At 36.8% G+C, this 13209-nt stretch overlaps 1 protein-coding gene across 1 annotated transcript; it reads right to left on the bottom strand.

The window, feature by feature from the left end:
* Positions 1–266: 266 nt before the first annotated feature.
* Positions 267–12640, bottom strand: LOC121263288 (N-terminal acetyltransferase B complex catalytic subunit NAA20). The gene is made up of 6 exons (XM_041166091.1): positions 12481–12640; positions 12299–12389; positions 10704–10836; positions 3193–3262; positions 731–791; positions 267–640 (listed from the first exon to the last, which is right to left on the bottom strand). Exons 1-6 carry the CDS (start codon positions 12556–12558, stop codon positions 549–551), a joined length of 525 nt encoding a protein of 174 aa, XP_041022025.1. The 5' UTR covers positions 12559–12640; the 3' UTR covers positions 267–548.
* Positions 12641–13209: the final 569 nt, after the last annotated feature.

Consider the following 13209-nt stretch of genomic DNA (forward strand, 5'->3'; position numbering starts at 1 on the left):
TTTCTTTGACCAACTAAAAAAAATAAAGAACTACATGTTTTATCTTTTAATTTTTCTACAATTCTTACTTAATACAATAATGAAAATGTTAATATAAGTTTAGATCTACCATATTTTGTAAAAAAAAAAAAAAAAAAAAAACTCCTTAGTTAGACAACTTAAAAATAAATACAATTTTGAATCGATTGTAATTGGTTTCAAATTGGTTCAAAACCAGCAAGAATCGATCTGAATAGGCCTAAATCGATGAATTGCAGCAGTCCAGCGAACAATTCCAAATATTCTCTAAAATTGGTTCGGTTTCTGAGTGATTCAGTTTGAATAAAAAACAATCTTTCGGGTACGTGAAAGAGGCACCAATAGCACACAAGATTAAAAATCTCCAGTCATTATATTGGACAATCTTACCAGCAGATTTACGAAACCACTTTTTGACATGAAATTCTAAAATCCGTCTACGATGCCTAACTTCCACATCTTCAAAAGCCGCAAGCGCGTGGTGATGAATATTATGGAATTTATCTGCAGAAACTCCATAGAAAGCTGGTCTAATCATACTCTAATTCATCAGGTGTTATAGGTCGTTTAAGGGGGATGATGGACTTTTTGTCGACATCCCGAGATAATGCTTTCCTCATATCTGAAAAATACGACAAATTGATCAAAGATAACAGACAGAAGTTTCAAGAATAAGAAATCACTGGAAAATTACTTGGATGTTGAAACTCACCTAACCCATCTTCCTCGCCTGAATAATAGCGTAGCACCCGTCTATAGATTATATAACCAAGCTGGGAGATGGGGGGAAAAGAAAAATTGAGGTGAGTGAACATCATCTTGACACCTTGATGAAAGGCATCATCATAGACACTGGCATTGACTAATATATCAAAACCCCAGTTAATCCATTTGGGTCCAGACAAGCCACCTCTAACATGACCCATCAATATCAATCCAGGTTAATCGAGTTCCTCAAAGCAATAGAAAATAAGGGGTGGGGTAAGGAGGAAAATTCAAGGGAAGTTATCTTCCTTTCTTTATCATTTTCTTTTTTGTCCATTTGATGGTTACGAACTTTAATAATAGCAAGATGTATAGGACATCCAGCATAAAATTGTCACCACATTGATCATCCTTTTGGCTAAAAATGTCACTGGAAAAATACTTTTAACTTTAAGTAAACATTTTATCCAACTAGATCGTAATGTAAATGCACCAAAAATATTAGGGATGCCAGATTGAAACTTCCCCAAAATTATGTGGTTTGATGATTTTGCTTTTTCAAAAAATGTAATTTGATGCTACTAAAAAAATAAACTTGCTAGAGACGGCGAACCTTGTCCAGAACTAAAATATCAGAGAAAAATCCATGGGAAACTATGTTCTATTAATGTAAACAATTCATTTCCAACAGTAAAGCAAATACAAGTCCCCGAAGAGAGAAGCTCTCAAGATGGGAAAAAAGAACCACCACCAGCTGTCCTCCAGGCTCCAGCAATCACCATCAGAGGCTCCTCCCTTCCTCTCCCACTTTGTCAGCCACCCAAGATTCTGACCAGCTCCTCCCTTTTTTTAAATTTTTTTCCCTGCATTTTTTACATATTTTCTCTCACTCTTGTAGGGTGCTTTTTTTCTTTCTCAAATCTGCTTCTCCCTAGTCCTCACTACACCCCACGCACCAATCACCCTTATTCCCCACAACGTGAGCTTCAAACACCATCCCTCTCCACACAGTCAATGTTGGCATCCATGGCCACCACGTGATGCCGTCGCCAAAACACTAACTTTCCTTCTCAACCTTTCCCACCTCCATCCATGTAGCATATCTGAGGGTCTTTATCTACTTTCTTGGTTTCTTTGTGTCAAGTTTTGGGAGCTTGATCCACCACTAAGACGGGGCTCTCTTCTCACTTTCCAAGAGTACATACTCTTGCCAGGAAGTGCCCACGCACCAGACTCTAAGAATGCAAAGGATATGGGATTGAAGATATTCAACCAGCACCCTAAGTCAGTTAGTGTAATATCCTGGATTATTTGATTGTGTATAGGGAGGTAGTGAATGAGATCTGAAATTGCTTGGGAACGAGAAGTTCAAGCTCTTTTATAATGATTCCAACGGGCTTCAATTCTAACCTTGACTAATTCTTTTGGGCATGGCCCCAGATGTGGCTTGAGCCTTCCATGGGTCATTACAAATGGATATCAAGGGTAATCCCAATCAGAAGTGTGAGACTTAAATGTGCCACCTATGATGGACTTGGCCTGACAGGATGCTGCGGATTTAATGAGCGAGAGACTATAAACCCTGGATTGTGTGATTGTATAGAAAGGCAGTGAATAAGTACATTAGTTAGGAGGGAAATGTTCAAGCCCTTTATAATGATTCCAAGGTATTCTAATTGTACCCTTGGGTAGTTCTTTTGAAGTATGAACTCAAATGTTGCTTTGGCCATGAGCGTTCTCCCGCAATAGGCATCTTAAAGCAACTCAATCAATGGATTGCTCCAACAATTGCCTTTGTGAAGACCACTTATGGGACTGGAAAATTTATTTGATCCATTTCCCGATTTGTTCTTTTAGTTTCTTGCACTATCTGTTATTTTGATGTGTTTGTTAGGGCCCCCACCCCCTTGTATATTTCTCTTTGTATTAGTTTTATTTTGCCCCAGAAGAGACAATCTATTTCCAGTTAACATTGTATGAACATAATAATTCCCTAAAAATTAAAAGGAAAGAGATACATCCTCAACATGCTAAATTTACCATAGCATGGTTGAAGTTCTAAACAATTGAAAGACAGATACGTCTCTGATTAAAATTGAACCCAAAAGTTTATAAAGTTTTCTTGCAAGTAAAAGAATTGGAACTCACATTGAGAGGTCAAAACTTTGTATAGTTGACACAAAGGGGAAATTTCAAATAATCATTAAAAAAGAAGTGGCCTAATACCCGTAAAAAGTTAGATATATAGAACACTATTACTGTATTTTGCAACTCTGATAATAATTTTGTATGATGATAAACCCCGAAGACTGTGTAAACGCAATGTGTCTTTTACCTTATTAAACCCCAAAGCCACTTAATGCACCCGCATCAGATGGATGAGGTAACATGGGCTTTTCACCAACTCTAAAAATAATCATAACAAAGCAACAAATTTGTCAAGTTGAAAAGAAGTAATAGAAATATCACCTTCTCGTACATCTTTATTGCTGGTGTGTTTGAGGCTCTAACAAAAAGATCCACAAAGTAAGCCTTGTCACTGCCAGAAGAAAGTTCCTATTAGTAGGTAAAAAGACGGGGCTGAGTCCCCAAACTGAAGTAGCTACTCTTCCGATCAAAGCTTCAAAATTACTCATCATATAAGTGAATAAATGAGCAAAAATACAAGCAGAAAAGAGTTTCTACAAATATTTAACACAGAATGCTACATAGGTGACTCTAATTTAAACAGTTCAATTTAATAATAGAATACACAGAACCAAATTATACAGTCAGCAAGAAATGAAAAACTGTAGTTTGCAAGGGAAAGGTACAAACACAGAAGACAGATATCACGCCTCAAATAGATTTTAGAAAACAATCACCCTAAACATGTGCTGACCACAAATTGGCAGATCTGCATAGAAACCCCCACCCACACTTTTGACCCAGCCTAGGAAAAAGGGGAAAAGGGACCTTTTTCTAAGGAATATTAGTGACGTTGGAAATATGTTGTATGGATATCAGAGATCTCCATGACTACACAAGATCTACATGTTCTTCAAATTCCAGATTGATCAATAGAAACTTAAATTAGTCCCCAGAGAATAAAAACTGATGTCTGCACTATTTTCCATGAAATTAGATATTAATGTAATTTCCAAACTGGCTGCTTTAGGCCTCGTTTGTTTTTGCAGATGAGATGAGATAAGTTGAGATTAAAGTTAAAAGTTAAATAAAATATTGTTAGAATATATTTTTTTAATATTATTTTTGTTTTGGTATTTGAAAAAGTTGAATTGTTTATTTTATTTTGTGTGAAAATTTGATAAAGTTGTAATGATGAGATGAGATGAGATGAGATGAGTTGAAAGGAGTTGTGAAAACAAACGAGGCTTAGTGGTTCATGTCAAGCCAAAACCGGGGAAAAAAACTTACATGGTCCTCCATATAATTCATAATAGAACATGAAAAAAAACTTGTCACTACAGAGCAACTAAGGCCTCGTTTGGCTACGCAGTTCAAATGAGATGAGATAAGATGTTTTGTTGAAAGTTGAATAAAATATTGTTATAATATTATTTTTGTTTTAGGATTTGAAAATGTTTAATTGTTAATTATATTTTATGTAGAATTTTGAAAAAATTGTAATGATTATATGAAATGAGATTGTGGGAAAAATGAATCAATCGTATTATTTCAATTGTAGCCTTTACACAGACTATATGTACTATTACATGGCTGATTTACAGAGCTAATTACAAGGAAATAAAATAGGAAACTTTCCTTCCTACAACAGATTTCTATATCCGTGGGATTCCTTAATGGTTATCCCCTAATCCTAGGAAAGTCAAAGATACAAATATATAGGTTTCCTAATATACCAAAGATTGAGGGAATCAATTATCTATTTTCCAACACTCCCCCTCAAACTGGTGAATATACATCCTTCATTCCCAGCTTAAAGATAAGTCCTTGGAATGCTGCACTACTAAGCCCTTTTGTGAGTACATCCGCGAGTTGGCCATTAGTTGACACATATGGGGTACAAATTAATCCACTATCCAACTTTTCTTTTATGAAGTGTCTATCCACTTCAATGTGCTTTGTTCTATCATGTTGAACAAGATTGTGAGCAATGTTGATAGCTGACTTGTTGTCACAAAATAATTTCATTGGTCCTTCCCATCTGATTCTAACGTCTTCCAGAATTATCTTGAGCCATAGTAATTCACACACTCCTTGAGCCATTGCCCTAAATTCTGCCTCCACACTTGATCTAGCTACCACATTCTGCTTCTTACTCCTCCAGGTCACAAGATTGCCTCCAAGAAAAGTGCAATAACCTGTAGTAGACCTCCTATTAACTGGTGAGCCTGCATAATCAGCGTCAGTGTATGCTTCAAGAATCAATCCGGCGTTTCTTCTAAATAGAATTCCCTTGCCAGGATTGGCCTTTAGGGAATGTAGTACACGGTACACTACCTGTAGGTGAACTTCTCTTGGGATGTGCATAAATTGGCTAACCACACTCACGGCATGTGCAATGTCTGGCCGTGTGTGAGCAAGATATATAAGTTTTCCTACCAGTTTCTAGTACATTTCCTTGTCTACAGCTGGATCTTCATTTGCCTCTCCAAGTTTGTGGTTTGGCTCGATTGGTGTGGAGACGGGTCTACATGCCAACTTTCCTATCTCCCTTAGAAGATCAGTTACATATTTCTGTTGTGAAATAAAGATGCCTTCTTTGGAATGAGCTACTTCAATTCCCAAAAAATACTTTAGTCTTCCAAGTTCTTTTATCTCAAATTCTCTGACAAGACACCTTCTCAAGGCTTCCTTCTCCTTCTCATCATTTCCTATCACAATTATGTCATCAACATATACCAAAAGAGCTGTGACTCCCCCTGCATCTGAGTGCTTAACAAAGAGTGTATGATCTCCTTGACTTTGTCTGTATCCAGTGGCAAGCATTACTTTGGTAAACCTTCCAAACCAAGCCCTTGGTGATTGTTTAAGGCCATAAAGTGCTTTCTTCAATCTGCACACTTTATTACTTTTCAAATTTCCCTTGAAGCTCGGAGGAACATCCATGTATATTTCTTCCTCCAACTCACCATGAAGAAAGGCGTTTTTTACATCGAATTGCTCCAAGTACCAGTCAAAGTTAGCAACTAGTGATAGCAACACTCTTACTGTACTCATCTTAGCCACTGGAGCAAATGTTTCTTGATAGTCAACCCCATTGGTCTGCGTGTATCCTTTTGCCACTAGTCTGGCCTTGTATCTCTCCAAGGAACCATCTGACTTGTACTTCACTATAAACACCCACTTGCATCCCACAACTTTCTTCCCGGGTGGTAAATCCGCAATTTCCCATGTCTAATTTTTTCTTAGTGCCTGCATCTCTTCATTCATAGCATTTCTCCAATTCTCATTAGATAATGCCTCAGATAAAGTATTAGGAATAGGAATGGTATTTATCCTGACTAGAAAACTCCTATGTGATTGTGAGAATTTTCTAAATGACACAAACTTTGATAAAGGGTACAATGGGTGTTTAGTGCATTCTCTTGTGCCTTTCCTAATAGCAATAGGAAGATCGTGATCATGAGTTGATAGAGGAGAAATATCAGGACTTACCTCATTCTCAAGATTTGGAGTTGAAGCTGGAATTTGCTCAGGATTAGGGTCCGGATCTCTTTGTCTTGAGTAAACCTGCACAAATCTTCTAGAGTCACGAAATTCATCATTCTCTGTCACAGTTTGAGATGGTTCAGCAAATATGGAAGTGGATTGGACAGATTCATGGGCTATGGAAGTGGATTGGACAGATTCAGGGGCTAAGTTTGAGGTTTAAGGAATTGAAGGATTCGATGGTAACTCAAGTAAAAACAAATCTCTATCCTTATCTTCAATGACAGACAAGGGCTCCCCCTGAAGATAAGGCTGAGTAAAGTATGATTTTTGCTCCTCAAAGGTGACATCAATAGAAACAAAGAACTTCCTGGTAGGTGGATGATAACATTTGTACCCCTTTTGGGCTGATGAATACCCCACAAAAATACACTTAACTGCTCTTGGATCCAGTTTTCCTCTTTGATGGCTATGAATATGAACAAAGGCCGTGCAACCAAAAATTTGTGGAATGAGATGATTTGTTATTCTTAGATCGGGATAAAACTAAGAAAGTGTCTCCATTGGTGTTTTAAACCCTAGCACCCTTGATGGCAGTCGGTTGATGATATATGTAGCTGTGAGTACAGCCTCCCCCCAATAAGTTTTTGGAACATTTTGATGGAAAAGGAAGGCTCGGGTTGTGGCTAGCAAATGACCATTCTTCCTCTCAGCAATGCCATTTTGCTGTGGGGTATTAATGCAAGAGGATTCATGGATAATACCTTCTTTTTGGAAGTAAGGAGATAAGATACGATGGAAATAATCCCGTGCATTATCCGATCTAAATTTTTTTTATTTTAACACCAAACTAGTTTTGAACCATGTTATGAAAATTTGGGAGCACACTACTTACATCAGATTTGGTTTTGAGGAGAAAGATCCAAGAGACTCTAGTGCAATCATCAATAAAAGAGACAAACCATCGTGAACCTAAAACATTTGGAACTGTGGAGGGTCCCCATATGTCACTATGAATCAAAGCAAATGGAACTGAATTTCTCTCATTACTTATCGGAAAGGGTACATTACTTCTCTCTATTGGATGATGATAACAGTGACAGAGATAATTTATTCCTGACAATATTTGCCTAATTCCTCAAGATAGTAGAGCCCATCCTTCTCCCTAGCAAGTCCAATCCTCTTCCCCGAATCCCGGTCCTGAAATACATAGTAAGAGGGATAGAAAACCACATTGCAGTTAATATCTTGAGTTAGTTTTTGGATGGATACTAGGTTGGTGGATAATTTGGGGACATGAAGAACATTTTTTAGGATAAGAGATGGATTGACACGGATATCCCCTAGACCAGCTACTGTAGTGAGAGAACAATCGGCAATGGCTATTTTTCAATTGCTTGGGCATGGGGTATAAGTGTTAAAATGTAGTGAAGAGTGAGTCATATGATCCGTGGCTCCTGAGTCAATAACCCATAAATTCCTAATAGGTTCATCTGAGACATTTAATCTTTGAGAAATAGAGAACTCACCTGAGAGTGCAAGAGAACACGCACCAGTAGGCTTCTCCAATGATCCCAAAAGTCCCCTGAATTTCTCAATCTCTTCCTTATAGCTCAACCAGATTTTGGGAATTTTCTTGAGGTTGCTGATTTGTGGGTTGAGTCGTGGTGAAGTAGGCCTGGTTTGGATTCCTCTGCGATCCTCCTTGATAACCCCATTCTTTGCTTGGTGGTTTACCATTCAGCTTCCAACAATTTTGTTTAGTATGCCGTGGTTTCTTGCAATAAGTGCACCAGAGGGCATCTTTGTTATCTCGTCTCGAGTTTCTCAATGGATCTCTCTTCATATTCTCTTGTATTGGTTGTTGTTCTGTTTTAGTCAACATGGCTGAACCTTCTAGAACTTGGGGTTCCAGCATAACTCCCCTGCGACTTTCCTCAATACAAATCAGAGAGATAGTCTCATTGAGAGATGGTACCTCTTCTTTCCCGAGAATTTGGACCCTGACCTGATCGAATTCTACGTTGAGTCTTGCGAGGAAGTTGTAGACTCGATCCTTTTCAATAAAACTTTTTAAGATGGCAGCATCTGATGCACATTTAGTCTCTATGCACCGGTAATGATCAAGCTCCTGCCACAAATTTTTCAGCAAGTTGGCATATTTAGTTACAGTTTTACTTCCTTGTCTAGTTGCACTGGTCTTGACCTTGATCTCATATACTTGAGCTGCATCATGGGCCTTCGAGTACGTCTGTCGAACCGCATCCCAGATTCCTTTAGCTGTGGATAAAAACATAGAAGTGTCGCTAATCTCCGGGTTCATCGAATTCCATAACCATGACATAATCATGGAATTTGCTTCATCCCACGCATCATACCGTGGATCTCCTTCCTTTGGTCCAATCCCTAGGAGATGGCTAAGCTTTCCCTTTCCCTTCAAATAGGTTCGAATAAATTGGGACCACTTCAAGTAGTTCTTTCCGTTCAGCCTATATGCTGCCTGAATGTTTTGCAGGTCACCGAATGACTGATGTGAAAGGGCGTCCTCAGATTGTGCCATAGTATTGGATACTTTGATTTCAGACATTGATTCACAGCAATGAAGGCCAAGAATCCCAGAAAAGAGCCTAAAGCTCCAATACCATATGGGAAAAATGAATCAATCGTATTATTTCAATTGTAGCCTTTACACAGACTATATGTACTATTACATGGCTGATTTACAGAGCTAATTACAAGGAAATAAAATAGGAAACTTTCCTTCCTAAAACAGATTTCTATATCAGTGGGATTCCTTAATGGTTATCCCCTAATCCTAGGAAAGTCAAAGATACAAATATATAGGTTTCCTAATATACCAAAGATTGAGGGAATCAATTATCTATTTCCAACAGAGATAGTTTGGTTTTGTGTAACCAAACCAGCCCTTAATCTCATCACTTCCCTTTGCAATCAAACTAAGACTTTATACAGGGTAAATGTTAGCTGAGACTCCATTGGACCCATAATCATCAAATACAATTTGCAGCCCCTAAGGGTTGGCTCAAGTGGTAAGGGCCTTGATCTTGGTGGAACATCCCTTTGGTCTAAGGTTTGAAGTTTGAACCCTCTGGGTGCAAAGAACTTCTTGGGGCCATCAGACTATGAGAATTGCCCCCTGAATTACCCGAGGTACACTTGCGGGAAACTCCTTACTAAGAGCTTGTGCACCCCTAGGATTAGTCAAGATTTATTTCTAGACACTGCTGAAATTGCTGCATATAGCAATAACAAAACCAAAATAGCCCCAACGACCATTCCTACAAGACTCGAAATTTTTTTTTATAATTAATAAAGTTTATTGATCTTCAAAACTAGGCATAGCCCAAGTAAACAGGTGGTATACAAGTGAGAAATGCCTAATTACAGCCTACGAACTAAAAAAGACACATAAAACCCATTTAATGTTTTAGGCCTCAACCTTAGGATGTGGAGGCCTAAGGTTGATGGGTTGGCATTCGATACGATCGATCGATCATGTGCTGATTCGTTAGAAAGGATGTTTGAAGAGGTGCTTAAAGTGCTAAAAGGAATGGACAGCGATAAACCAATGGGTTGTATGCAGTACCTCCACATCCTTGCGAACGAAGAGGGTTTACACAAGACTCGTAATTCTAATCAATAAGACTTAACATCTTTGCAAGGAAATTTAAACCAAAAAAAAAAAGTATAAAAAGAATTCCCAAACATTAAATAGAACTCAATCCCTCACACTATCTGCAAAAGCTTTTCCAGAAAGAACTTTTAGACCGGTTAAAAGATAATGCTACGAACTAAAATGATGCATCTCCCAAAATATCAACTTTTTTTTATTATCAATATTTTGGTAAATGCACTGCTCAAACCTCCAAATAAATGCTGGAAGAGGTATACAACACAAGTATGAATAAACCTGATACATACAAAGTAAGCATATAAAAACTAGAAAACTAAGCTACAAGTGGTGGTTGTAGCTTCACAATGCTAAACACGAGATAATATTAATTAGTGCAGTCATAATACATAATTCATATGATAATGTTGGTTAACGCAACAATATTAACATAGACAAAAAGTTGTTATTGACACATTAAAGGGGCTATCTAAGCAAAGCAGATCACATAGAAAAGAAATACAATCTTTAAATCAGCATTTAGTGTTCATTCCAATAAGATTGAATCATACTATAAAATTCTAATATCAAATTTTTCACAATCATGAGAAAATAGAAAATGAAATTGAAATCTGCCAAAATATGGAAATATAAATCTAAACAAGCTGCTTTTTTTAAACAAGAATACTACAGCATAGACAGTTTGGGTCTTAGTCAATGAGTTTTCTCTTACATCTTGTCACTGATCTCTTCCAGCAAGTTCATGAGTTTCTTGGCTAATTGCTGTCTTCGATATTCTGGAGCTACAGTTACTGCAGTTACATGACCATGCCAAGACTCCCCTTGCCCTTCAACCTTTCCCATAACTGCAGCATAAGCCGAACATCCATATATATGAAATCAATTTGGGCATGCTTGATGTTAAAGTCTAATAAGTCTAATACAGGAGCGGCTCAAGAGGGAGGTAGCTGCCTTAGCGGGGGCCCACCCCCATATAAAGGCCCCAAGGAAGATAAATACTGCTATTTACTTCACAAATAATAAATTTTTTAGAAAACCAACACTAACTAATAGGTGTAAGATTGCCACACATGATACCACATTCCTCCCCAAAAGCCTCATCTGGAAAAGTATCTTTCTAAGTTTCAACATTGTTACAACTGAGAGTTCATGTATGCAACGAAATTATAAGTTTGAATTTGTCTTCTTATTTTCTGATAAGTTACAATTTTCTTCTGATAATGTAACACCTACAATCTTAATAAGGGTAGTTCAGGAATTTGTTAATTTTGTAAGTCTTACTTTTTTAATTAATTAATCAAACTTCCATTTTTATGGGCTTTAAAAAAGAGTTAGAGAAGTTTTTAGGCCTTAGAGTTAAGGAGTAACAAGGCCCGAACCATATTCTATTAGAATTAACCTAAACAAGTTCAAGAAAACTTAGAGATACGAGTCGAACAAGAACTTTTGCAAACATAATTTGAAAACAATTAGTATTTAAAAAAATAGATTATTTTCAAACACATACACTGCTTATAGGATATTGCTGAAAATATCAGTTACTCATACCAGTTTCCACTGATGAAAGATGTTTTTCAAAAATAAAAATAATACAACCATATACACAATCAATTATGTTCAAGAAACATAAGAGATTAAAAACATTGGCCATATTATCAATTGAAATGATCTAGTGGCAGAAATTAGATCATTGAATACAAAAATTAATTAGTACTGCATCTTAGAAAGCTACGTTTTAAATAATTTTTTTATAATTTTATGTTTATTTGATAATTTATTTTGTTATAACGTAAAATTTAGAAGACCTCCTCTTAAAGTTTTGGCTTAGCCACAATTTATATCGCGCCACCCCTGTTCTAATATAGTGTAATCTAAACACTGCGTGCGCATATCCTAGTAGAGAAGGAAGACCAGTTTAAGCATCGAAAAATTATGCTATCAAAAAATACTTATCAAAGAAGAATTCTTATCAAAAAAATTATTTAACAATTATTGAGAAATACTTATCAAAAAAAGCATCGAAAAATTATGAAAACAGTATATTCTTTTTAAAAGATTCCCATCAAAGAATTCATATTTGCAATTAATTTGGAGAATTGTTGAAGCTACCACCATCTTGCTATGCTAAAGAAAACTTTCAGCTTTTAGAAGAACGTAATTTCTGTTAGAGCAATAACAATATAAGCGAGGTAATGAACAAAAGCCAGAAGATATCTCCAGAAACAGAGATTAATAAAGAAAGAACAGATAGAAAGGCATAAAGAAAAAGGAAAAGGTAAATGGGAAAGGGAAGAAGGAAGAGCTTACTGTAACCCATGATTCGATTCCCAGGGCCTTCGGCGACATGGAAATAGTCGGGCCATCTTGCTAAATAGGTCATGTAGAAGGACATGTTGAACTGTAACATTGGGACCTATAATTAAACCTCCAACAAATTGCAGAAAGATTTAAAGAATCGACCAAAGACTAGAACTACAAAAAGAGCTTACGGTTTCGGTTAGGTGGTCTAAGTTGACGGAAGCGAAGCGGAGAAGGTCGTTGCAGCAAAATCTGCGTATCGTCGTCATCTCGCTCTCCCTCTCTCTCTCTCTCTCTCTCTGCACTCTCACTCTATGGTTTATTCGATCAGCTTTCAAATAGATTAGGCTGCGTACGCATACACAACAACCTTTAGGTTTTTTTTTTTTTTAATCCAAAATCTGTATATAAATTTTCGTGTATTTATTAAGAGCTATTTAGATTTGTAGTTTAAGCAATAGAATCCTTGAGTTTTGAATAGTAAATTTGAGATAAAGCGAAAGTTGAAAATTAAATAAAATATTATTATAATATTATTTTTTAATATTATTTTTATTGAGTAATGTTATGTATAAATTTTAAATAGATAAGTCTCCTACAAGTCTTTTGTAAAAAAGTGAATCATATTAATAAAAAATATCTTTTTTAATATTTTTTTAAGGGTGATCTACCTTTTTACAAGAATTATGGAAAATGAGAGATCACGAGAGAGAGAAAGGGGGTTCAGCTTACAAAGGTCAAGTGAGGAAGATGGTGAAGAGCCCTATTTATAGGGCGAAAAATGGTTTCACCGGTTGGGTAAATAGTGCTGAACTTGGGTTTGAGGAATCGATCGACAGCTATCCAAGGTACACTTGTACGTCAGATGGGGGAAATGGCAAAGGGGCTGCGACATGCTCTACAACGCCATGTAGCTCAAC

This window comes from Juglans microcarpa x Juglans regia, chromosome 4S, assembly GCF_004785595.1.
Source record: "Juglans microcarpa x Juglans regia isolate MS1-56 chromosome 4S, Jm3101_v1.0, whole genome shotgun sequence".
Lineage (NCBI taxonomy): Eukaryota > Viridiplantae > Streptophyta > Magnoliopsida > Fagales > Juglandaceae > Juglans > Juglans microcarpa x Juglans regia.

What these genes read in the sequence shown, in the direction of transcription:
- LOC121263288 (XM_041166091.1), bottom strand. Translation starts at nt 12,558, where the DNA reads ATGACGACGATACGCAGATTTTGCTGCAACGACCTTCTCCGCTTCGCT. An exon ending in GAATCGAATCATGGGTTACA is followed by an intron (nt 10,837 to 12,298) that starts GTAAGCTCTTCC and finishes CTTATGCTGCAG; the next exon opens with TTATGGGAAAGGTTGAAGGG. An exon ending in AGGCGAGGAAGATGGGTTAG is followed by an intron (nt 641 to 730) that starts GTGAGTTTCAAC and finishes CGTATTTTTCAG; the next exon opens with ATATGAGGAAAGCATTATCT.